Raw genomic sequence first — 27,761 nt, 5'->3', positions numbered from 1 at the left:
CTAACCAAGTAAGTGAAAGACCTGTTTGAAAAAAAACATTAAGACTCTGAAGAAAGAAATTGAAGAAGGTATCAGAAGATGGAAAGAGCTCTCGTGCTCATGGATCAGTAGGATTAACACAGTGAAAATGGCTATTCTGCCAGAAGCAATCTACAGATTCAATGCAATTCCCATCAAAATAACAACACAATTCTTTACAGACCTTAAAAGAAAGATTCTCAGCTTCATATGGAGAAGCAAAAAACCCAGAATTTCCAAAACAATCTTGTACAACAATATCATCTGGAGGTATTTCCATCCCCAATCTCAAGCTGTACTGCAGAGCAATAGTAATAAAAACTGCATGGTATTGGCATAGAAACAGAAAGGATGATCGATGGAACTGAAAAGAAGACCCAAAAATAAACCCACACACCTATGAATACTTGATTTTTGGCAGGAAAGCCAAAACCATTCAATGGAAAAAAAGAAAGCATCTTCAAAAAATTGTGCTGGTCCAAGTGGGTGTCTACATGCAGAAAAATGAAAATAGATCCATATTTATCACCCTGCACAAAACTAAAGTCCAAGTGGATCAAGAACCTCAACATAAAACCAGATACTCTAAATCTATTGGAAGAAAAACTAGGGAAGAGTCTAGGACTGACTGGCACAGGAGAAAACTTCCTGAACAGAACACCAATAGCCCAAGCTCTAAGAGCAACAATCAATAAAGGGGACCTCATAAAACTGAAAAGCTTCTGTAAAGCAAAAGACACTCTTGTCAGAACAAAACAACAACCTACAGACTGGGAAAGGATCTTCACCAACACTATATATGACAGAGGGATGATATCCAGAATATATAAAAAACTACAGAAGTTAAAAATCAACAAATCAAGCAATCCAATTAAAAATGGGGTATGGAGCTAAACAGAGAATTCTCCGTAGAGGAATACAGAATGGGAGAGAAAAACTTAAAGAGATGCTCAGTGTCCTTAGCCTTCAGAGAGATGCAAATCAAAACGACCCTGAGATTTCACCTGACACCCATCAATATGGCTAAAATAAAAAACTCAAATGACAACACATGCTGGAGAGATTGTGGAGAAAGGGGAACCCTCCTGCATTGCTGGTGGGAATGTAAAGTTGTACAATCACTTTGGAAATCAATCTGGTGCTTTCTCAATTAGGAATAGCGCTTCTTCAAGATCCAGCTCTATCACTCCTAGGCATATATCCAAAAGTTGCTCAAGTACACAACAAGGAAATTTGCTTAACCATGTTTATAGCAGCTTTATTTGTAATAGCCAGAACCTGGAAACAACCCAGATGTCCATCAATGGAGGAATGGATACAGAAATTGTAGTACTTTTATACAATGGAATACTATTCAGCAATTAAAAATGAGGAAATCATGACATTTGCAGGTAAATGGTGGGATCTAGAAAAAAATCATTCTGAGTGAGGTATCCCCGAAGGAGAAAGACACACATGGTATATTATATCCTCACTTATTTAGACCTATAAGATATGATAAACGTAATGGAATCTATACACCTACAGAAGATAAAGAAGAAAGAGACCTGGGCTAAGATGATCAGTCTTCACTTAGAAAGACAAATGGGATGGGCATTGGATGTAAGAGAAAACAAGTAACAGGACATGAGCCTACCACAGAAGGACTCTGAAAGACTCTACCTAGCAGTGTATCAAAGCAGATACTGAGACTCATAACCAAACCTTTGGCAGAGTGCAGGGAATCATATGAAAGAAGGAGGAGTTAATATGACCTGGAGAGGACAGGAGCTCCACAAGGACCACATATATCTGTGCACAGAGGTCTTATATGAGACAGTTTCTCCAACCAAGGACCATGTATGGATATAACCTAGAACCTCTGCACGGATGTAGCCCATAGTAGCTCAGTATCCAAGTGGGTATTCTAGTAAGGGGAACAGGGACTATTTCTGACATGAACTCAATGGCTGGCTCTTTGACCTCCCCAGCGCCCAAGGAAGGAGCAGCCCTGCTAGGCCACAGAGGAGGACTTTGCAGCAGTCCTGAAGATACCTGATAAAAACAGGGTCAGATGAAAGGACAGGAGGTCCTCCCCTATCAGTGGACTTAGAGAGGGGCAGGGAGAAGATGAGGGAGGGAGGGTGGCATTGGGAGGGAATAAGGGAGCCTGATACAGTTGGGATACAAAGTTAATAAAATGTAACTCAAAAAATAAATAAATAAAATAGCAAGTGGCCTATAATTACCTGGCAAAATCCTAGGCCTGCAGCAACCTATTTGGTGTCCCTGTTTCTCTGAACGTGCTTATGTGTATGGATCCCTACATTTATCCTGTCACACAGGCCACCATTCGCCTTCATGGGTACTTGGACCAAGCCAAAGACTTTTCTCCAAAACCTTGTCCAAGGGCCCTCACAGGGCTTTCCTGACTTCCTTACTCGTGTAATGGAGTTGGTGGACCAGCAAAACTCCCCTGCTCCCCACCTCCAGTTAGAGAGGCTCGGATTAAACAAACAACCTGCTTGGGAATTAGCCTCCACTGCAGCCCGCAATGCCATTTCGGCCATTGGAAATGAAGATATCCATAAATGGATCACAGCCGCCAAAAATATTAACCAGATAACAGCACCCTTCAAGGCTCTTGTGGCTTCTGTGCAGATGCTGGCTTTTGACAGACAAACTTCTCTAGAACCATGCTGGGGATGTGGCCATTTCTGCTGTACCTGTTCAAGGGGAACCTCACACCCCCAAGCCTACTCCCCATGCCCTGGATGCTGCAAAGGCTATCATTAAACTAAATACTGTAGATGTGCCCCTCCTTTACACTTCCCGGGGCACGTGTCAGCCCTGCCAGTAAGAGAGAAAAACTCCCTAATTCAATGGACCCTTCTCTTTGAGCATCCCCCTCGAATGACTGTTTTCCTAGATGGGGTAGAGATCAAAAGCATTGTTGATACTGGGGCAGATGTTATCATTGTCTCTTCTAATGTCTCCTCCCATTTTATGCATTTGTCCTATAAGCCTGGCTCCAATATCAAGGAAGTTGGTGGCTTACAAACCACTCACCAGGTCAAACACCACATTAGATGGGAGGACCATGACAGGAACCCATTCTCTCCCAGTAGCTGAGGTCCCTAATGCTCTATGGGGCTCGGACTTCCTCACTGAAATGGATGTTGTACTCACCACAGATAACCACAGACAACCATGCCTTTTATGATGACATCATAGCCCATGACCCCTCTGGCCTCTCTGGACATCCACACCTTCTTTCCCAAATCAAAGCCTCATACCCCCAATCCTAAGAGCCCCTGTGCTTTCACATACCTATCCCATGCTGTTCCAGTGGGACACTTTGGACTCCATCTGGGTTGAACAATGGCCTATATAGGAACCAAAACTTTTCATTCTGAAATTCCCTCATGCAGGAATAACTTTTACTTGGCCGTGTCGAGCCATCCTCCAGTCTACATAATTCCCCTATTTTTGTTATTAAGAAGAAGTCTGGTAAATATAGAAAACTTCAGGATCTTAGACAAATTAACAAACATATGCTTAAGATGGGAACCTTCCAAAATGGTCCCCATATCCAGAGGCCATCACTGTTCACTACTTCTTAGCCACAGTGGACATTAAGGGTTGCTTCATTTCCATCCCCCCAGCTACTGAGGACTGGCCCTATTCTGCATTCATGGTGTGGGAACCCAATCATAATGTGCCCACCCAGAGATATAAATTGACGAGTCTCCCCCAGGGCATGAAAAATAGCCCCTCCATCTTCCAACGATTTTTTTCCTTGTCTACAGTGATAGTACAGCCTCATTGCCTGGTCATCCATTATATTGACGACTTGGTTCTTGCACATCCCTCCAAAGATTCTCTTTCGAACCTACTAAAAAATAGTGGTCTTAGGTCTTGAGAGCCTTGGCCTTACAGTTGCTAATGAAAAAGTTCAGACCCAGGAGGAGGGCCAAGATGGTGGCGCCGGAGAACACCATGTATGAGAAGCAGGACAACACACTCCATGCAGCGACCAGCAGACTGAACTCTGGGCCCTAAAACAACAGCGATCGATCGTGCTTCCCACATGAGGGGAGGCTCATACAGCCTGGGAATCGGTTGGGTCCACTCTCGGTTGCCCAGCCAGAACCCGAAAGAGAACCTGGCTAACGCGGGCTTTGGGTCTCCGGGCTGGTGCCGCAAGCCTGTGTGTCTTGATCACTTTCCCAAGCTGATCGGTGGGCACAAGGGTGCCTGAGACTGAAAGTCCCAGTCGGAAAAAAAACCCACGGGGAAGGAAAGTTGCAAGACTGATCACAGGTCACCCAGTCTTTCCCTGGAAGGTCTCGCTGACCACGGGTACCTGCCACCATCACAGCTGAGCTCCCGCCGTGCACGGAGAGCAGCTGCTCGCCCAGCTCAAAATCCCTACTCCCTCTTCAGAGGAGGCAAAAGGTGGCCAGCAGAATCTGCCACAGACCACATTGTCTGTACCCAACCCGAGATCGGGGCTGAGAAAACCCAATCCTTTCGGGCACTCCTCCAAACGCCACCATAACCCTGCCGTGGCTGAGCAGAAGGATAAAGAGGCCTACAGCAGCTTCACAGTGCCGGAACTCCAGTGCTGCCAGCTGCTCCTAGCAAACAAACTACAGCTCGGGATCTGGGATTGTGGTCATTCTACCTGTCCTGAGATTCTCCTGGGTCCAGAACATTAAGGTCTAGCAGAAAGTTCTATCTCCGGCGCCCCCCTCGAAACCTGGCAGAGAAACCCCAGCTCAGGATCTGACTGAGAAGCCCCAACCCCTGCTGGCACTCTCCTGAGAGCACCTCCATAAGCTTGCCCTAGCAGAGGGGAAGGTCAGAGGGGAAGGACAGAGAGGCAGCCTGCCAAGGACACAGCACCCTCTCTCCAGCTCACCCAGTGGCCCCTAGCAGAGAAACCCAAGCTCTGGATCTGAGGACACTCAACCCTACCTGGTACTCTTTTGGGATCAGCAAACATAGATTCTACCGCCAGGCTGCTTCTGGCAGAGAGACTGGGCCCAGGATCTGGGATTGAGTACACTCAACCTAACTCTTTCCCGAGCCACCCAGGGACCAGTCAACATAACCCATCTTGGGAGAGGGAAAGGACAAAGAGGCAGCACACAGGAAAGGTGGACACCGAGTCCTGCGGCCACAGTGTCACAGAGCTGACTGTTAGCCTACCCATGCAGTGCCGCAGCAGGACCAAATCAGAGAGTAGTGAGCAAGGTGAACTCCTGTGCATTCCAACTGGTCCTGCAAGAGAGTGAGTGAGCCTTCTAGGGAGAGTTTGCCCCAGACCCAGGGCTTCTCCACAGAAGCAACCAGACGAGATCCCTGCCACCCACACCCCTAATGTGGGCATCATAGGGATTCTTGGGATAGCGACCCCAACATTGAAGCCTCTGCCTTACGGGTCCACCAGTATATTCTAGGCAAACAATCCCTGGATCTCAGCCAGAACTGCATAATAGTGGCTTGTAGGCCACTGCAATAGTCAGAAAATCCACGCATGCACACTACGCCCAACAAAAATCAGGATATAATGACCTCAACAGCAACCCCACAAAACAATGGACACTTCAATTCACTAGATATACAAGAAAATGACCTCAAAACTATGTTTCTCCAGCTATTACAGGCCCATAAAGATGAAATGAACATAGCCCTCAGAGAAATAGCCAAAGAAATCGAGACTAACCAAGAGGAAACAAATCATGCTCTCAGAGAAATGACCACGAAAATTGAGGCAAACAGAGAAGAAATGCACAAAGCTCTCAAAGAAATGTCCACACAAATGAAGGCAAATAAAGAAGAAATAAACAAAGCTCTCATAGAAATACAGGCAATTATACCCAAAGAAGTAGAGGCACAATTAGTGATACACAGAGAGGAAATGGACAAAAAAATAGAAGCTATCGTTGAAAAGCAGGACTCCACATTCAAACAGATGAAGGAAATGGTGCAAGACATGAAAACAGAATTAGACTCAATAAAGAAAACACAAATAGAGAAAAACCAGGAGCTGGAGAACATAGAGAAAAGATCAGGAACTACAAAGGTAAGCATCACCAACAGAATACAAGAGATGGAAGAAAAAATCTGAGGAGCCGAAGATACACTTGCAGAAATTGACACGTCTCTCAAAGAAAAAATAAAATCAGAAAAGTTCCAAACACAAAACATCCAAGAAATCAAGGACACCATGAAAAGACAAAACGTAAGAATAATAAGAGTAGAAGAAAAAGAAGACATCAGGCTCAAAGGTCCGGAAATTTTTTCAAGAAAATTATAGAAGAAAATTTTCCCAACTTAAAGAAGGAGATGGTCATAAACATACAAGAGACCTACAGAACACCAAGTAGACTAGACCAGAAAAGAAATTCTTCACGACACATCATAGTCAAAACACTGAACCTACAAAACAGAAAAATTCTAAAAGCAGCAAGGGAAAAAGGCCAAGTAACATATGAAGGTAGTAGACCTATCAGAATCACACCAGATTTCTCAACAGAAACTATGAAAGCCAGAAGGGCCTGGACAGAAATCATACAGTCCTTAAGGGACCACAGATTCCAACCCATACTGCTATACCCAGCAAAACTTTCAATCAACATAGACGGAGAATTAAAAATATTCCAAGACAAAACCAAATTTAAACAATATCTACATAGTAACCCAGCTTTACAGAAGTTACTAGAAGAAAAATTCCAAACCAAAGAGAACAACTACATCTAAGGAAACAGAGGAAATAGATAACTACACAACAACAACAAAAAAAAAACAAAAAGAATACAAGCAATGAAACTCAGTGACAACACTAACCCCACATCTAAAGTAAGTAACAATTGTTGGTCATTAGTTTCTATCAACATCAACGGACTCAACTCCCCAATAAAAAAACACAGACTAATAGAATGGTTGCGGAAACAGGATCCATCATTCTGTTGCATCCAAGAAACACACCTAAGCAACAAAGATAAACACTACCTCAGAGTAAAGGGCTGGAAAAATGTCTTTCAAGCAAATGGTTCCAGAAAACAAGCTGGAGTAGCCATCCTAATATCTAATAAAATAGACTTTCAACCCAAGTTAATCAAAAAAGATAAGGACGGCCACTATATTCTCATCAAAGGAAAAATCCACCAAGAGGACATCACAATTTTGAATATCTATGCCCCAAATACAAGAGCACCTACATTCGTAAATGAAACAATATTAAAGCTTAAATCACACATTGATCCTAAAACCCTAATAGTAGGAGACTTCGACACTCCACTCTCACCAAGGGACAGATCAACTAGACAAAAAACAAATAGGGAAATAAAAACACTTACAGAGACCCTAAATCAAATGGACCTAATAGACGTCTACAGATCTTTTCCTCCAAACTCAAAAGAGTATACCTTCTTTTCAGCACCGCATGGAACCTTCTCCAAAATAGACCATATAGTGAGTCACAAAGCAAGCCTCAACAGATACAAAAAGATTGAAATAATACCTTGTATTCTATCTGATCACCATGGAATAAAGCTGGACCTCAACAACAACAGAAATAACAAACAGCCTACACGCACATGGAAACTGAACAACTTGTTACTCAATGACAGCTGGGTTAAGGAAGAAATAAAGAAAGAAATGAAAGACTTCCTAAAATTCAATGAAAATGAAGGCACAACATACCCAAATTTATGGGACACATTGAAAGCAGTGCTCAGAGGAAAATTTATAGCACTAAGTGCCTGCAAGAAGAAATTCATAACATCACATACAAACAACCTAATGGCCCAACTGAAAACCCTAGAATAAAAAAAAGCAGATACACCTAAGAGGAGCAGACAGCTGGAAATAATCAAACTGAGGGCTGAAATCAATCAATTAGAAACAAATAAAACTATTTAAAGAATCAATGAAACAAAAAGCTGGTTCTTTGAGAAAATCAACAAGATAGACAAACCCTTAGCCAAACTAACTAAAAAGCAGAGAGAATCTATCCAAATCAACAAAATCAGAGATGAAAAGGGTGACATAACTACACACACTGAGGAAATTCAAACAGTCATTAGGTCATACTACAAAAGCCTATATGCCACAAAATTTGAAAACCTAAATGAAATGGACAATTTTCTTGATAGATTCTATCTTCCAACCTTAAGTCAAAATCAGAAAGACTGAACAGCCCTATATCCCCCAAGGAAATTGAAGCAGTCATTCACAGTCTCCCCTCCAAAAAAACCTTGGGCCAGATAGTTTCAGCGCGGAATTCTACGAGACCTTCAAAGAAGTGCTCACACCAATTCTCCTCAAACTATTCCACAAAATAAAAACAGAAGGTACATTACCAAACTCATTCTATGAAGCAACAGTCACCCTGATACCTAAACCACACAAAGACCCAACCAAAAAAGAGAACTTCAGACCTATGTCTCTTATGAACATTGACACAAAAATACTCAATAAAATACTTGCAAACCGAATCCAAGAACACATCAAAGATATCATCCACCACGACCAAGTAGGCTTTATCCTAGGCATGCAAGGGTGGTTCAACATATGGAAATCCATCAATGTAATCCACCACATAAACAAACTGAAGGACAAAAACCACATGATCATTTCTTTAGATGCTGAAAAAGCATTTGACAAAGTCCAACACCCATTCATGTTTAAAGTCTTGGAGAGATCAGGAATAAAAGGCACATATCTAAACATAGTAAAGGCAATATACAGCAAGCCTATAGCCAACATCAAACTCAATGGAGAGAAACTTAAATCAATCCCACTGAAATCAGGGACAAGACAAGGATGCCCACTCTCTCCATACGTCTTCAACATAGTACTTGAAATCCTAGCCAGACCAATAAGACAACTAAAGGAGATCAAGGGGATACAAATCGGAATGGAAGAGGTCAAAGTGTCACTATTTGCAGATGATATGATAGTATATATGAGCGACCCCAAAAATTCAACCAGAGAACTCCTCCAGCTGATAAACACCTTCTGCAAAGTGGCAGGATACAAAATCAACTCAAAAAAAAAAATCAGAAGCCCTCCCGTATACCAAAGACAAAAGGGCCGAGAAAGAAATTAGGGAAACAACACCCTTCACAATAGCCACTAATAACATAAAGTATGTTGGGGTGACACTAACCAAGCAAGTGAAACACCTGTTTGAGAAAACCTTCAAGTCTCTGAAGAAAGAAATTGAAGAAGATCTTAGAAGATGGAAAGATCTCCCGTGCTCATGGATTGGTAGGATTAACATTGTGAAAATGGCCATCCTGCCAAAAGCAATCTACAGATTCATTGCAATTCCAATCAAAATACCAACTCAATTCTTTACAGACCTCAAAAAAAAAAAGATTCTCAGCTTCATATGGAGAAACAAAAAACCCAGAATCTCCAAAACAATCCTGTACAACAACAGATCATCTGGAGGTACCTCCATTCCCGATCTCAAGTTGTACTACAGAGAAAAAGTAATAAAAACTGCATGGTATTGGCATAAAAACAGAAAGGAGGATCAATGGAACCGCACAGAAGACCCAGAAATAAACCCACACATCTATGAATACTCGATTTTTGACAAAGAAGCTAAAACCATTCAATGAAAAAAAAGACAGCATCTTCAACAAATTGTGCTGGTCCAAATGGATGTCCATATGCAGAAAAATGAAAATAGATCTATATTTATCACCCTGCACAAAACTAAAGTTCAAGTGGATCAAAGACCTCAACATAAAACCAGATACTCTAAATCTGTTAAAAGAAAAAGTGGGGAACAGCCTAGAACTCATTGGCAGAGGAGACAACTTCCTGAACAGTACACCAACAGCACAGGCTCTAAGAGCAACAATCAATAAATGGGACCTCATGAAACTGAAAAGCTTCTCTAAAGCAAAGGACACTGTCATCAAAACAAAACGACTGCCAACAGATTGGGAAAGAATCTTCACTAACCCTTTATTTGACAGAGGACTAATATCGAGTATATACAAAGAAGTAAAGAAGCTGAAAAGCAGCAAACCAAGTAATCCAATTAAAAAATGGGGAACAGAGCTAAATAGAGAATTCTCAACAGAGGAATATCGAATGGCAGAGAAACACTTAAAGAAATGCTCATCCTCATTAGCCATCAGGGAAATGCAAATCAAAACGACCCTGAGATATCACCTTACACCCATCAGAATGGCCAAGATGACAAACTCATTGGACAACACATGCTGGAGAGGTTGTGGAGAAAGGGGAACCCTCCTCCACTGCTGGTGGGAATGTAAACTGTTACAACCACCCTGGATATCTATCTGGCGCTTTCTAAGACAATTAGGAATAGTGCTTCCTCAAGACCCAGCTATACCACTGCTAGGTATATACCCAAAGTTTGCTCAAGTACACAAAAGGGATACTTGCTCAACCATGTTTATAGCAGCTTTATTTGTAATAGCTAGAACCTGGAAACAACCCAGATGTCCATCAACGGAGGAATGGGTACAGAAATTGTGGTACTTTTACACAATGGATTACTACTCAGCAATCAAAAAGGAGGAAATCATGAAATTTGCAGGCAAATGGTGGGATCTAGAAAAGATCATTCTGAGTGAAATATCCCAGAAGGAAAAAGACAAATACAGTATATACTCACTTATATAGACCTATAAGATATGACAAACATAATGAAATTTGTACATCTAAAAAAGATAATCAAGAGAGCGGACATGGGGTAAGATGATCAATCCTCATTTAGAAAAACAGATGGGATGTGCATTGAACGTATGACAGGAGCCTACTGAGTGCATTTGTAAGACTCTAAGTAGCTGTGTTTTCAAAGCAAAGACTCATGACCAAACCTTTGGCAGAGTACAGGGAATCATAAGAAAGAAGGGGAGTCTGTCTGATGGGGAAAGGATAGGAGCTCCACAAGGACCAAATATATCTGGGCACAGGGTCTTTTCTGAGACGGACATTCAACCAAGGACCATGTATGGATATAACCAGGCTCAGATGTAGCCTGTGGTAGCTCAGTAACAAATTGGTTTCCCATAGTGAGGGGAACAAGGACTATTTCTAACAGGAACTCAATGACTGGCTCTTTGGCCTCCCCACCCCCCAAGGGAGGAGCAGTCCTGTTAGGCCACAGAGGAGAGCTTTGCAGCCAGTCCTGAAGATACCTGACAAAACAGGATCAGATGAATGGGGAGGAGGTCCCCCCTATCAGTGGACTTGGAAAGGGGCACGGTGGAGATGAGGGAGGGAGGGAGGGACTGAGAGGGAATGAGGGATCGGGACACGGCTGGGATACAGAGTTAATAAAATGTAACTGGTAAGAAAAAAATAAAATAAAATAAAAAAAGAAAAGAAAAAGTTCAGACTCTATGCCCATTTAGCTTCCTGGGATAATGGGATATAAGATCACCACTGAGATAAAACCTCTCACCCCCTAGCTCTTAATTAAGGGGTCCTATTCACTTAATGATCTCTAAAACTTAGTGGTCAACTTAATTGGCTCAGGCCTTTTCTCCCTACCCCCCCCCCCCCCGCTGAGTTTCTGCTCCTCTTTGACCTATTTTGACATTCTTCTGATCCTTCCTCTAGGGTGCAGCTGGACTCTCTCTCATAGAAACTGCTCTGTAAAATATCAAGCTCTCTCTTTGCCTTCTCACTTGGGAGATACGATCCTGGGACCCTGATCCTTAATATTATTCTCTGGACGGGGGAGGCTCCATTGGCCATTGTCTGGCACAATGATCAGCCCCTTTATTGGATCCAGCCCTTTTGGTCATGTACCCATAAAATTAGCCCCAAAGACTGATCTCCTTCATGTGCTAGCCATCAAAGCATGGAAATATACTATCAAAATCTTTAACACAGGAACCTCCAAGTTCATCCTTCCCTCCCTGTATCAGAAATGCAGTTCCTGTTTTGATATTATTCCCTTTTCCATATCCTAATGTCAGGATACTCCAACGACATTGATAACCATCTCCTGGCCCACAAACTTTTGCAATCTCTTACCCTCCTTCCCCCAGAGGGCACCCCCTTTCCAGACTCTCTGAACTCACCATTCCCCAAGCTACCTTGGCATTCACTGACACTAACAAAACCTTTTTAGGGGTTTTCCGCAAGAGACCTAATCAGCCATATTCAACTCACAAGTTTCCAAACCTGTACTCGGTCCAGTTGGGAGAACTTGGGCTATTCTTAAGGCTCTGGAACTCTCCCAGAAGGAGCCCCGTATTATCTTCTTTGATAGCAATTATGCTGTACAAATGGTCAGAATGCTGCCTCTGACCTGCCCTTGATCTTCAACTCTTTCCATCAACAACACAATCAGTGCCCTAACAGACAATATCCATGGTTTACCAAATATTATGATCCCATATGGGGCTCCCTGGTACCATAGCCAAGGGAAATGCTAAAGTGGATAAGTTTATTGCCTCAGTGGCACATGCCCCCATAGAACAAGCAAGGAGCCTGCATCACAGATTCCACCTGTCCCTCTCCAGCCTATGCGCTGTATTCTCTGACCTGTCCTTGGAACAGTGTAAACATCTGGCCCATGCCTGTAAACCTTGTGCCCCTCTGGCACTGTTGGGCCATCTTCAACTACAGAGTGTTAATCTTAGGGGACTCACGCCCAATTCTGTTTGGTAAATGTATGTGACCCACATCCCAAGCTTTGGTAACCTTAAAAATGTCCATGTCATCATCAACATTTATTCCAAATTTGTCTATACACAGGCTCTCCCACGTGAGAAGACAACCCATGCTTTTAAGTCCACTAAAACCACTATGTTGGTTTTGAGAGATTAAGACTGACAATGGCCCAGCTTACATCTCCGATCAATTCAACTCATTCATGGATTCTTGGTGCATTAAATACTCTACCAGCATCTGCATTATCCATAGGGTCAAGCCATAGTACTGAGAGGTAATAGAACCCTCAAAGAACTGATACTTAAACAAAGATCCACTATGACACCCCAGGACTCCCATTTGACACTGGTAGAGGCACATTTTACAATCAACTCCTCACCTTTGATACATCTGGGGATTCCCGTGCAAACAAACATTTGAGGTCCCATCCTGCCATGACCTCCTCCCCCTGGTTTGCTAGAGGGACCCTCTCACCAGCACCTGGTGGGGACTACACCCTCTCCTTACACAGGGTTAAGGGTTTGCTTCTGTCTTTCCAGAGACCTCACAAACACCCACTTGGATTCCAGCCAACAATGTGTGCCCAGGGACCAATGGCAGTAATGAGCCCTTCTGGCAGGAGGGGAATGCCTCCCTGGAGGAATCATAAAGGCAAGTGACAAAGGTCCAGACCTATAAGGTACTCCTTTACATACCAACAGTTTAGCACCAACCTCGTGATGTTATATATGACATCCTCTCTGCCCTCTCCCTCTTAGGTTTGGTTTCCTCTACACCACCTCCCCTCTAGGAGAGCCAGTTATCCAACTGCCATCTCTACAGGTCTGACTAATAAGGGCCTGCCCTTAAAAAACCTCCTATGTGACAGAGTGATCCATGGGAAGTACTCACCAGGAAGATGGATAGCCTATGACAGGTAAGACCCCAAGATTTGGGGCAACCTAAGATAGGCATCGTCACTTGAGGTGAAACCCCAATTCTGGCATGGCAAAAGATCTCATCTCCCAAGGTCACAATTAATAAAACAAAAAGGAGGATATGTGGGCATCCCCAGCAAAGGACCATTAGGGCTCACAGCCTGAGGCAGCTTCTGCTGACATAACTACTGAAGTAGTTGGGTCAAGAGTTATGTGACCTAACATTGAAGAGTCTGCCCAGAGATGAAATACTAGTGTCAATCTTGGAGATGGTGTGGAGGAGCCTGATTCGTCACCCAAAGTTGTACAATGTACCCTCTCTTCTGAGAATAAACACGTCTGCATCCACTTGTCCTCGGATTGCATTCACCTGACTCCCCTTCACCCAAGGGCTAGACCCTTGGAAGAGGACCAACAGATACAAATCTGTTTAGTTCAACTTTGCCTACAGCAATTGGGCTTTGAATTACAGTAGTCATTACCAACCCTCTTCTCAAGTTCTAAATATTTCCAAGAATTTTACACTAATTCTTTTTCTTTTTTTAAACTATACTACTCCTTAGTATTCTATCTGATAATTTTAACCCTCACTTCTACCTTGAATTCCAAGTCTTTATTTCCACTAATGGTACATCAAGCAAATGCCAGTGAGTCATGACCAAATATAAGTCCTATGGATATATCAAAATCAACAAGTTTATGACAGAACTGCTTTGATAAGTAAACTTGATATTTTGGATTTTGTATCTCAGTCATTTTTCAAACTACACTGATAAAAAAGTAATAGGAAGTTTAACAGTTTTCTCCTTCTTTGCTTCTGTAGCCAAATTAGTATTCACCAAATACTACTGAAGATTTTCAACAGTTTCATTATTTATGATATAGTTATACTAATGTAAATCTTCAATTCAGAATCTATTCACAAAATTTTAAAAAATTGCTGCAGTATAGTTTAATGGTAGACTGTATGTGTAGCATGTATGAGGACTTAGGTTCAATCTCCAGCATGAACATAAACAACAACAATGGCAAAGAGTCTAAATGTCGTCCAGCAGAAAAACAACAAAAATAAATTAACAACAGCAATATTGTCACAATCAAGCTTCACTTCTCATAATTATATTTTGTTACTCAGTGTTATCTACAATCAGCAAACTTTTTCCATCCAGGAAGATGCTTTTTGAAGGTTTTCATTAATCCGAGTGCAGTGGTGCACGCCTGTAATCCCAGCACGCACTCGGGGAGACAGAGGCAGAGGCAGGTGTATCTCTGTGAGATTGATGCCAGTCTCATTTATAAAGCCATTCGAGGACAGCGAAGGCTACACAGAGAAACTCTTGAAAAAAAAAATGAAGGTTTTCTTTAGAAGCTGAAAAAAATACTTATTAGATAAGTGCTGTAATTCCATACATGTACATGATAAAGGGACAAAGAAAAGATTCAAATTAATGTTCACATATAAAAATGATTCTTTTTTTTCCATGTAAGAGATTAATAGTTAAATGACAATTTAATTACCTGTGAAACACCCAACTTTTTGCAAGCATCAAGAAAATTTTCTACATTTCTTCGACATTTTGCCATACTCAGCTTGGGCTGTGAAGTAAGAGAAAACACACATTTCATGTACTTTTAAAACAGAACTTAGTTGATACTGAAAATTGTATTTGTTTAATTGCATTATTGAAAGATAGTTTTTAAAAAAAAAAACACGTGTATTTTTCTTTGGAAACTAGTGATCTGTTGACATTACTTACCACTGCTGGTGATGGTACATGGATACTAGCGACAGAGCGTGGCCTTATGTGATTGGCTAAATGGCAAAGAACAACTCCATCCATCAGTGCAGCTCCTATGTCATCAGGCAAAATGACTTTTAATCTGGATTCAAGATTCTATAAAGAAATGAAGACAAATTGTATCTATCTTACCTAAACATATGGTCTATATTCAATTACTAATTATATGATCAAAAAATTGAAAGCTTAAAAATAAAATCAATATACTTCAACACTTTGACAAGTTAAAACTTTTTTCTGTAAAGGAGATGTGCAAGGTCAATACAACTTACACTGCGAAGCTGCCGTATCTGTTCACGCTCTTCCCGTAGATGTTCCATCTTTCTTCTCATTGTAAATCCTGGATCTGCTGCCCCATATTCCTGACGAGATGCACGGCTAAAGGCTGTATAAAAACAGAAATTCCCTAACTTTTTATAAAGTTAATACGAAGTACAATCATACGTGGAGAAGAAAAGCATGATAAAAGAAATCAGTACAGAATTACAAAAGATGCAAATTTTAAATATGTGTAAGTGATCTTTAGCTACATAGTTGAAGAAGAGTGGGCAACACAAATGCAATGATTTCTACCACTTACGTATGTTCGATTTAACCATACGTTATTAGACACTTATGACCAGGTCAAAAGTGATGATTGCACACATGACAGCCTTCTAGCTTTAAAGAAAAAAGAAAATCATTTGGGAAAGTCAAGACAGTTATTTGGAGATGAGACCATAATTTAAGACTTTGCCAATTAAAATGCATCCACTTTCACTTAGGCATGCCAGATACAAAAGAACCCTATTTTAAAACATCATATAATGGGGGGGGGGTAATAATTTCAAAGAGTGTTTTGTCTGCTAGCAGAGGGCTCATTCTAATAGCAGTCACAACACGGATAAGACTGCAGGATACCTAAGGCAGAAACCTGAGGTTACAGGAGCTTGTAGGTAATGGGAAAGAAAGAAATGGCAATGGGAATTGTAAAGACAAATAAGATCAAAAGAAAACAGCTTTTAGAAAATGAAAAAGAATTTTGAGTATATAAAATTATGGATTCCAATCCATTTAACCTGGAACACTCTAGATTAAACACAGACAATAAATTTTATTTAAAGACTATACCATATATTTACCTGATCTAGGCTTCAAACCAAAGGGACCATGTGAAAAGCCATCAGTCCTGTCATACTCCTAAAAAACAACAACAAAGGTATATCCTGTTGTTTCAAAGTCATGAAGGTACTTATTCATACTCACTTCAATTTTGAGATTTATTTCCAATGTTTATGTGAATAAAGTCAACCAAGATTTCATTCAATTCAAGTTGATAATATTTCACTTTTTAAAAGTCAATAAATATTAATTTACTGGGTATGTAATTTTAAATCTTTCTTTAATTTTTTAAATAAGGTGTGTGTATGAGAGAGAAATGTAGAAGTCAGAGGACAAGAGGACAACTTATAAGAGTCACTTCTCTCCATCATCAGAATCACACTTCAATTAAAAACTTTATCAACACGGATTCAGTATCTACTACTGTCTTGACACCTAGCAGTGGAAAATTTGAGGACAATCCACGGGTTTATATTGTCAGGGGTTTTAGAATAATAGATAATAATTATTATCTCTTCCATCTGAACACATATTATTTCAAAGTGTTTCTGTAAGCTACAGTAAGCTATGGAAAGTTTCATATAAATATATATGAAATAGGAGTAAAAAGCTTATCGCATATTTGTGAAAATATTTCATTTTAATGTGAATAATTTCATGCAATGCAAATGAGATTGTTTTAAAAATTGAATGAGGAAACTGAAAATGATTTATAAGTTTTATAATTTACAAAATAAATAACTATAATGCAGTCTTGGCAGAATGTTATTACTACTCTGGGTAGAAACTCTGGGAAGCAGGTTGGAACAAAACTTTAGTTACTTCTCTGCCATTTACTGGCTAAACTCTTTGAGGAAGCAACTGTTCTTTTCTGCTACAAAATGATAAAGGCACACAAAATGGAACTATATTTATGTTCCAGTGTAACATAGGGACTTTGTTAATGTGTTACACACAGAAATTTTACCATTTTTCTCCTCACATGAAATTGAGGCAGTCAGAATTCTGCAGGATATCTGAATCTTTTTCTAGATATGCTAGGCAGCTTATTGTGAATGTCAGTGGAGCTATGAAACACATGTTCTTCATCCTTCCCATCTACAGCCTTATGTGTTGTTCAATTGTTTTGATTTCTGAACAAAAATTTCATTAATTCAAAAAAAAAGCAAAAATGATAAAAGTAATAATATAACTTATCTGAAACAAACTGACAATAATACACTTCCTGGCAGGCACAGGCAATAAAATCATAAAGCATCTATGCAAATCAAGTTGCAGTTATACTTATTCTTATATTTGTTATACAAAGAAAGTATTTATAGAAGCATGCAACTATAACTATAATTTGAGGCTATCCTAATTTAAATTGTTCTCTAACTCCATGTATATCATTTTACTTTCTATATAATTTAGAAATATGTTCATAAAACTTATGCTCATGGCCATAAAAAAGTATTATAATACAAATCACCGAAACCAATACAGAAAAATTCCAGCTTTCTAAAAATGTAAATCCACTCATATATAATGAGATAAAACTTACAGAATCAAATTTCTACAATACATTCAGATCAACCAAGCATTTTAAGGCCTAAATTCATGAAATGAGCACTCATTTTCTTACTAATGAAAATAGACTGTAGAGTATTAAATAAGGTAATCTAAACTGAAGTGGTCATTAATTTTTTTTAATTTATTGTGGCAAAGCAATAGATTAAATTAAAACAAGTAGATATTCAAACGACCAGAGTATTTGAACAAAATTTTATAAGTTATATATATATATATATATATATATATATATATAAATATATATATAATTACATATATATGTGTATATATATATATATATATATACCAGCTCTCCCCTTGAATATCATATTTAACATTCCAGCAAAGGTGTGACCTCCTGTCGATAGGAACAATCCACTGCAGGACTGTTTCTCGTGGAAAAAGGACATTTTTCTTGCATTGCTTTCAGACCAAATTGGCTATAAGGAAAACCAAAGGCCATTGTACAATGCTTAAGGGCAATTTTCAAATTAAAATTTCAAAGCCATTGTTAAAATCCAGTATTTATTTTAAAATGAAGGGGGATAAGAAAACAGACAGCTCATAAAGTGACTCACATTCTGCAATATAGAAGTATGTTCCACAGAAAACCACAAGTTAGTAACATTTATTAGGAATATTTATATGAAGGAACAGTATCCATAATTTTTTTACAAACAAGACTTGAATAAAATAATCAAATAGAATTTTTTAAAAGAGTGAATAAATTACTTTGTAAAAGTTTTTAAAAAGATTATTTTTTGAAAAAGGAGTCAAGTAAGAACCCTCTGTAAAACACAGAAAAGATACAAAGCATTAAAACAACTTGTACCTCAGACGATACTGGAGACTGTGGTAACATATGAGCATTATCACTCTCTTGCTAAAATATAAAAATAAAAACATGAAAGATGAAATTAAAATACACAATGATGATTTTAACATACAAAAAGACAATGGAAAGTTGTTTTGATCAAATTTCAAAGGAGGAATTGGCAGTGTACAATCTATCACCTTGCCACTTAAATGTTGTTTTTGGACCACACAGTGTAGGTCTTCTCTGGCAATTTGTTATACATAAATGATCCCTGTCAATAACTAATAATGAATTAGGTTTTATATGAGATCCCTTAATGATTTGTAAGTATTTAAAGACTCAAAACTATAATCTAAGCATACTGGTAAGATGTATTACCATTTGAGATACATCAATGAAGGCCAGCAAAAGGTCATCATAATATATCAGTGTAATTAGAAAATATTTACAAAGAATTTAACTGAATAAAAATAATACATTTTCATGGTTTATTCATGAATATTATAATGTTAAACTAATGAAAAAAATTTTGACATTTAACCTGGAAATTTCATATCACATATAACAAATATTCATTTGACCAATGATTATTGACCACCTACTATGTGAGATACTGTTCTAGACACTAAGAATAAAGATATTTGGTAAAATATCCTTAAAGACTGTCTCAGTCTAGTCTATCAATGACAGTTTCATTTATACAGCTAGTATAAAATTCCCAGTCTATGTATGGCATAGTAGGGATCATAAAGAAATCATGGAGGAAAGAAAGGATTGGTGAAAAATATAAGTTTCTTGGAAAACTTCAGGTAAAGTGAAAAGATAAGAACAAAGATACAGAAGCAAAAAAAAAAAAAGTTGACTGTAAAGCAATTCTGTATTACAGAAGGTAAAGGTGGGCAAGTTGTGAGCTTATACTGATATGTCTACCAGGGCCTTGATCAAAAAGGACCAAAAATTTACTTACAGCATGGGGTAAAACTGAAAGTTTCTAAACAAATAAATGGGCTTCTACTATTTGTATTCTGAAAGCAGTGGGGAGAACAGATTTAATGGAGAAGAGGGGTAGGAGAGATATTTCAGTTGGTAAAGAGATTGTAGTGTAAGCATAGGGACCTGAGTTTAGATACCCACTACCCACATACAATGAGGAACTTGATGGCATGTCTCTGATCCTAGCAATTGGAAGGCAGGAAGAGGTGGATCTTTGAAATCACAGACCAGTAAATCTAGCTGAATTTGGGGAGCTTCAAATTCAGTAAGAGACACTAATCTCAAATACTGGGATTGAAAATGACTAAGGAAGACACTGGAAGTTGACAAAGGGTGAACCCACATGTATACATGTTTGGCACACATAGATAGATAGATAGATAGATAGATAGATAGATAGATAGATAGATAGATAGATAGATAGATAGACAGACAGGTGGACAGACAGGTAGATAGATACAAGGAGATAATAAAAAGACAGCAAAGCAAGGAAACTACTATAATAATCCAAGCAAGAAGGACTGAAAAGTTATGCCAAGGAAGTGAAGAAGGAAAAAAGATTCAGTGGTTAGACAGAATATTTCATTGCCCTAAAATAAGTAAGTAAATTAGTTGGTTTTAGTAATGGATTAGATATTGGAAGAGGTGGAAGGAAAGTGTCTATGATGATGCAGGAGGACAGCCAGCATAAACCTCCAGCTTGGAGGTCAGAGAATGCTTCCTGTTGAAAGCCAGATAGTAAATATTTTAGATTTTGTGGACCACATGGTCTTGGTATTAACTGCATAACTGGTGATAACCGCACTAGAATACAAAAGTAACTATAGTAATTGCATCCCTTCTGTATTTAAACTTTACTTAACAAGCATAGCAACTGTGCCAGGTTTGACTGTGGGCCACTTTGCCAACTTCTGCTTTGTCTAGAAAGGAGATGGTGATTTCATAAAGTAGTTATCAACTTTATTTGCACAATAAATTCAATTAGAATTAAACATGTCCTCCCTCCCACTCTCCATCTCTCTCTCTCTCTCTCTGTCTCTCTCTCTCTCTCTCTTTCTCTCTCACACACACACCCCAATTAAATCTGAATGTCTGAGAGTAAGAACCAAACATAAGTATTTTTTTCTTTCTTTTTCTTTTTATTTTTTCACAATCTATTAATTATATATCCCAATAAGCCCCCTCCTTCAGCTCCTGCAGTCCCACCCTCCCTCCTTTTTCCCCTCATCCCCTTCCCCTAGTCCACTGAAAGGGGGAGTTCTCCACTATTGCCATCTGCCCATAGCTTGTTAAGTCACATTCAGACTGCTTGGATTCTCTTCCTCCATGGCCTGGCAAGGTTGCATCATCAGGGGCAAGTGATCAGACAGCAGTCAACTGAATTCATGATAGAGGCACCCCCTGATCCCCTCACCTAGAGATTCACAAAGAGACTGAACTGCCAATCGGCCACATCTGAGCAGGGGGTCTAGTTCGTCTCCATGCATGATCCTCAGTTGGTGCTTCAGTCTCTGCAAGACCTCTGGTTGGTCTCCTTGTGAAGCTCCTGTACTCTCCATGTCCCTCTAATCTCACCCCTCTCTTCCTCCTTAAGACTCTCTGCCCTCTGCCCAAAGTTTGGCCCTGAGTCTCAGCAACTGCTTTGATCCATTGTTAGGTAAATCCTTTCAGAGGACCCTTTATAGTAGATTCCGATACTGTTTCCTCTCTTCCACTGCTTGTGTTGTCTATCCTGTTAGCCATTCTGAATGAGATTTAAGCATCCTCCTTAGGGTCCTCCTTAGTGTTTAAGCTTCTTTATGTCTGTAAATGGCTATCCTATATTATATGGCTAATATATGCTCATTAGTGAGTGTATACCATGCCTTAGACATCAGTATTTTTAAAAACTCATCAAGCATTTTCATTGTGCAACCTACATTAAAAACCACTGCATCAATTAAAAAAGGCTAACATGTTTGAAGCAAGCACGGCAAAAAAGATGAATACGTTGAATCCTTAGGTGAATAACTTAGATTCTAAGCAACTAAGAAAGAGAACACATTACTACAAAAGCCTAAGGCTCGATGGTAAAGTATGGAATAGAGACTTAAATTAGGAGCTATCATTAGGCAATCTGATGTTAGTCATAAAAATTCTGAGCATTGATACCAACATTTTACCAGTCCATGCAGATGGTTACGACATACAGAGGAATAAGATTTAAGGGTGAAACAGATATTGCAAAGTGTAATGAAAAGCTAGTATCACATCTACAACAAATGACTGAGGTCATGAACAGCTAAATATTAGGAAGCACACCTAAACAAAACCTGCCTTCAGATGTACCACAGATACTAACAGTAAAATGATGGGAACATTGGAAACAACTGCTTTTTTACCTTACATAAATATTCCTTGATACGACATAGAAAGAAAACAGTATTGAGTCAGGCAAAGGTAGTTTATATAGACTATTTAAACCAGAATAAATTTACGTTCAGATGGCCTGCCAAATACTAAAAATCAAATTAACTACCTATGTCCCCAAGCAAACATATCCAAACTTGGGGATTATAGTAACAAAATGTCATCTCAGCAGCGGTATGTTGTTTAACCTAGTGCAGCAGAAGCATCTGCAATAATGTGAATTTGATAAATACAATTTTAAAATTTAAAACCGTGAACAGGATTTGTGAAGAAAGTTCTTTAAAAATCGTGAACACATCCAAAATCCCAACAAGTGAAGTGTTTTCCTCCAAAACCTGACAACTTGGCTTTAAGTTCAATATCTGTAATACAATGTAAAAAAGAGAGACCAGACTCCTAAAATTTGTCATATGACCTCCACATACATGCTCTGGAACACATGCAGCTACATTTGTGCACACACATGATTTACGCTCACTGGTAATACATTTTTGAGAAATATAAAATTCCAACTGACTGCCATGCTGGTTGGTAAAGTAAAAGTGGAAGATGATAACAAATATAAAGTGATGGGTTACAGATCCAAGAAAAATAATAAACTTTTGAAACTATTAAAAATTGTGTTCTAGAAAATTCCAGAAATGAAATGATTAAATTAGTAACTATATAATAATGATCATAAGTTTTTATTATTATAGGAAACTCATGCTTTAAATCAATAACAAAAAAATTGACAGCTAAGCAGCATTAACTATCACTGAACCAACTAAATATTAAAGTAATCATTATCACCCTTGTCTCACCTCCTCATTTTCATTGCCACTTGAATTCTTCCTTGTTGATTTGTACTGAAAAACAATTTGAATGCACGCTTTATCTTTCTTTGGATATATATATTTTGAAAATGACAAATAAGGTTTATTACTATAATTTTATTAAATTATCTGCCAGTAAACTTAAGTACACAATCCAGTTTAAACAGTCTTTCTATTCACAAATACAATGCTGTGATTAACACTATCCCAAGAAGCATTTCCTTCCTAAGCCAGACACATTTTCCATTCTTTCTTTCAAGTTTACAATCTCGGGTTTGTCTTAGATGAGTGGTTCTCAAATAGTGGGCCATGACACCGTTTGAAGGTCACATATTCATAATATGATTCATAGCAGTAGCAAAATTACAGTTCTAAGTAGCAACAAAAATAATTTTATGGATGGGGGTCACCACAACAAAAGAAACTGTATTAGATGGTCACAGCTTTAGGAAGGTTGAGAACCACTAATCTTAGAGTCTGGCTTTTTCTTTGTTCAATTTGATCAACAAGTCATTAAGTCAACTTTGTTGTCAATCTCTCACAGCCTTACTTCTTACGAATTTTTAAAACTACCACCCTGTACCAGGGTTCTTACCTTCTCGCATGTGGTTTATAATGTTACTAAATTAAGACAGTAGCCATCGTGTTAAAAAGCTGGGCTGGAGATGTGGTTCCAACCACTTATGAAACTCCTGGTTCAATCCCCAGTGCCACAAAAGACGTAATATATTGATTTCAGGCTAAATGGGACTACATTAAATGTATACACCAACTATGCAATGATAGCGATAGTGTTAAGAGCTAACATTTAGAACTACCGCTTACTATACAATAGTGATGAATGAATTGTACATATTTAGACATTTAATCTTTATAACAACTGTTTAAGTACCCAAATTGATACTCAAACTCAAGGGATGACACAGGCTAGAAAGAGGAAACTTCCTCTATTGCTGGAGGGAATATCAACTTGTACCACCACTTTGGAAATCAAATCTGGTACACCACTGAGCTGGTTATTCCTATCTTTCTGCAAAAGCACTAGATTTGATTTCCAAAGAGGTTTTACAAGTTTATATTCCCGCCATCAGTAGAGGAAGGTTCTTCTTTCTAGCATGTGTCCTCCCTTGAGTTTGAGCATCAATTTGGGTACTTATACAGTTGGGAATGTAAACTTGTACAACCACTTTGGAAATCAATCTGGCACTTTCTCAGACAACTAGAAATAGTGCTTCCTCAAGATCCAGCTACACGACTCCTAGGCATATATCCAAAAGATGCTCAAGTACACAAGTACATTTGCACAACCATGTTTGTAGTAGCTTTATTTGTAATAGCCAGAACCTGGATACAACCCAGGCATCAATGGAAGAATGGATACAGAAACTGTAGTACTTTTACACAATGGAATACTACTCAGCAATTAAAAACAAGGAAATCATGAAATTTGCAGGCAAGTGGTGGGATGTAGCCCATGGTAGCTCAGTGTCCAAGTGGGTTTCCTTAGTAAGGGGAACAGGGACTGTCTCTGACATGAACTCAGTGGCTGGCTCTTTGACCTATCCCACCCTCCGAGGGAGGAGCAACCTTGCTAGGCCACAGAGGAGAACACTGCAGCCAGTGCTGAAGAAACCTGATAAGCTAGGGTCAGAAGGAAGGGGAGGAGGACCTCCCCTAGCAGTGGACTTGAAAGGGGCAGGGAGGAGATGAGGGAGGGAGGGTGGGATTGGAAGGGAATGAGGGAGCGGGCTACATCTAGGATACAAAATTAATAAACTGTAACTAATATTAACAAAATAAAATTTTAATTAAAAAAGGAATAACCATACATCAAGATCCGTCTATAACACTCCTGGGCACTAATCAGAAATATGCTCAACATACATCAAGGACATTTGCTCAACTATGTTCATAGCAGTTTTATTCATAAGCCAGAATCTAGAAACAACTTAGATGTCCCTCAACTGAGAAATGGATACAGAAATTGTGGAACATTTACACAATGGAATATTACTCAGCGATTAAAAACAACAAAATTATGGAATTTGCAGGCAAATGGATGGAACTGGAAAAGATCTTCCTGAATGAGGTAACTCAGAAACAGAAAGACGCACATGGTATATGCTCACTTGTAAGTGGATATTGGCTATATGATATAGGATAAACATACTAACATCTATAGTCCTAAAGAAACTAAACAACAAGGACTCTAAAGAAGATGCTTCATCCTCATTCAGAAGGGCAAACAGGGTAGACATCAGAAGTGGGAGAAGACAGGGAAAAGGACAGGAGCCTTCTTCCACAGGGTGCCTCTGAAAGACTCTACCCATCAGGGGATCGAAGCTGATGCTGAGACTCATAGTCAAACTTTGGGCAGAGTGCAGGGAATCTTATAGAAGTAGGGAAAAGAATGAAATACCTGGAGAGGACAGGAGTTCTACAAGGAGAAAAGAGCCAAAAAATCTGGCGCTCAGGAAGTCCTGCAGAAGCTAATGCATCAACCAAGGACCATGCATGGAGAGGACATAGACCACCTGCTCAGATGTAGCCCATAGGAAGCTCAGTCTCCTGTTCTCCTAGTAAGGGGAACAGGGGTACTCTCTGACATGGGCTCAGAGGCTGGCTCTTTTATCACCTCACCCTGGCAAGGTTGCATAACTCAGGCACAGAGAAAAAGGATCCAGACAGTCCTGATGAGACCTGATAGGCTAGGATCAGATGGTAGGAGAGGAGAACCTTTACTATCTGTGGACTAGAGGAGGGACACAGGGGGGAAAGACCAAGGGGAGATGAAGGAGGGACTACAACTGGGATACAAAGTGAATAAATTGTAATAAATAATAATAAAATTAAGGAAAAAAATAAATTCAGAGATAATATGTTCAACATGAATCTGAATACATGAAAAATTTCTCAATTCTTCTAATCAAGAGAATAGAGTGTGACAATCACAAGAATTCTTTTGTTTCCTTGCCAAAACCCACTGACTTCTTATGTAAATCAGTGGGAAAAACAGGTGCTAAGAGAAGTCCTATTTTTAAAACTACTAATTCTCAGATCATATCCCTAAGTTTTCTGTCTGATACTCAGGGTTCTCTTTAATTGTCCCTATTATGGAGCTCTGTCTTCCATATTTGTTGGAAATAATATATAATTTACCTTGTATCTCAGTTATAATCTGAGTTATATTAGGAATTACATATAAGAAACATGTTCCTACAATGTATTTTACAACTATGACTAATGGACATTAACTCCATTTAGTATCTTTCTTTTTGTTTTGATATTGAAGATTGAACCTACAGCTACACCCATAGTCTTGTACACTACTATGTTTTCCTGACCTCAAAGGAATAATTTGTTTTGAGTCATATTTTTAGGCAATGTCCTAACACTGACATCTTCTGACTACTGAGAAGAACTACACATGCCCTTGAAATACTTCCCAGTGGATAAAGATGTTTACACCTACTTTATCACATATGAAAGAAAAAAAAATCGTGATTGATGGTTCTAAAATGGTCATTTCAGATGTTATTCAATTTTATCTCTTAGCAACCTTAAAATAAAATTGACACAGTAGAAGAAATACACAAGCCATTAAAACTAAATTATTTAATGAGCAAATGATGCTTTTAAAGCAAGAAACAGTTGATACTGATAAAGGCTCACTAAACACTCTGTTCAGTTCACTTAAATTTTTTTTAATTATTTTATTTTTTTAATATTAGTTACAGTTTATTAACTTTGTATCCCAGCTGTAGCCCACTCCCTCATTCCCTATCAATCCCACCCTCCCTCCCTCAGCCCCTCCCTGCCCCTTTTCAAGTCCACTGATAGGGGAGGTCCTCCTCCCCTTGCATCTGACCCTAGTTTATTAGGTCTCATCAGGACTGGCTGCAATGTCCTCTTCTGTGGCCTAGCAAGGCTGCTCCTCCCTCAGCGGTGGGGGGCGGGGTTCAAAGAGCCAGCCACTGAGTTCATGTCAGAGACAGTCCCTGTTCCCCTTACTAGGAAAACCTACTTGAATACTGAGCTGCAATGGGCTACGTCTGAGCAGGGATTCTCGGTTATATCCATACATGGTCCTTGGTTGGAGAATCAGTCTCATAAAAGAACCCTGTGCCCAGATATATTTGGTCCTTGTGGAACACCTGTCCTCTCCAGGTCATATTACCCCCCCCCTTCATATGATTCCCTGCCCTCTGCCGAAAGTTTGGTTATGAGTCTCAGCATCTGCTTTGTTATACTGCTAGGTAGATTCTTTCAGAGACCCTCTATGGTAGGCTCCATGAATCAATGGAACTGAATAGAAGACCCAGAAATAAACCCACACACTTATGAATACTTGATTTTTTTAAAAGTTCACTTAAATTAAGTCAAAATATTTTAAAAAGTGAAAATGTTCTAATGTTGATGTTCATTTTAGATAAAGTTCTCCACAACACAAAACAATAGCAGAGTAAAGGCTCTGAACTCTATTTTTAACTCTACTAGACTTCTAGGCATTTAATATCCCTTTATGTAGAATAGAAATGATAACTACATTTATGTTACTGAAGTTTTCTGAAGACTAACTGGGTTAATATCTGCAAATGTTTATGGCAGTGCCTAGTACTTAATAATTCCGATACAAGTGTTTGAATTTCATATATATGTATACAGAGAGAGAGAGAGA

General features: G+C 39.1%; 1 protein-coding gene and 1 non-coding gene across 3 annotated transcripts in view; both read right to left on the bottom strand.

Moving 5' to 3' along the window:
* The window catches only part of Lrch2 (leucine rich repeats and calponin homology domain containing 2), a 185,372-nt gene that overhangs the window by 4,000 nt on the left and 153,611 nt on the right, over positions 1-27,761 (bottom strand). The window contains exons 15-20 of one of the 2 annotated variants that reach the window (XM_055604968.1): positions 23,072-23,116; positions 18,882-18,932; positions 16,519-16,576; positions 15,670-15,782; positions 15,356-15,493; positions 15,117-15,194 (exon numbers count right to left, since the gene is read on the bottom strand). In XM_055604968.1, coding sequence (XP_055460943.1) covers positions 15,117-15,194; positions 15,356-15,493; positions 15,670-15,782; positions 16,519-16,576; positions 18,882-18,932; positions 23,072-23,116 — 483 coding nt within the window. The remainder of the gene's footprint in view (positions 1-15,116; positions 15,195-15,355; positions 15,494-15,669; positions 15,783-16,518; positions 16,577-18,881; positions 18,933-23,071; positions 23,117-27,761) is intronic. The other variant, XM_055604969.1, reaches the window with a different exon arrangement.
* LOC129674924 (small nucleolar RNA SNORA35) lies at positions 18,396-18,524 on the bottom strand. The gene has a single exon (XR_008719862.1). It is a non-coding gene; the product is annotated as a small nucleolar RNA SNORA35 (small nucleolar RNA).

The sequence above is a fragment of the Psammomys obesus genome, unplaced genomic scaffold (genome assembly GCF_907164565.1).
Source record: "Psammomys obesus unplaced genomic scaffold, mPsaObe1.curated_primary_1811, whole genome shotgun sequence".
In the NCBI taxonomy this organism is placed as follows: Eukaryota; Metazoa; Chordata; class Mammalia; order Rodentia; family Muridae; genus Psammomys; species Psammomys obesus.
Note: the sequence above shows the minus strand (reverse complement) of the source record. Positions and strands in the feature narration are given on the sequence as shown.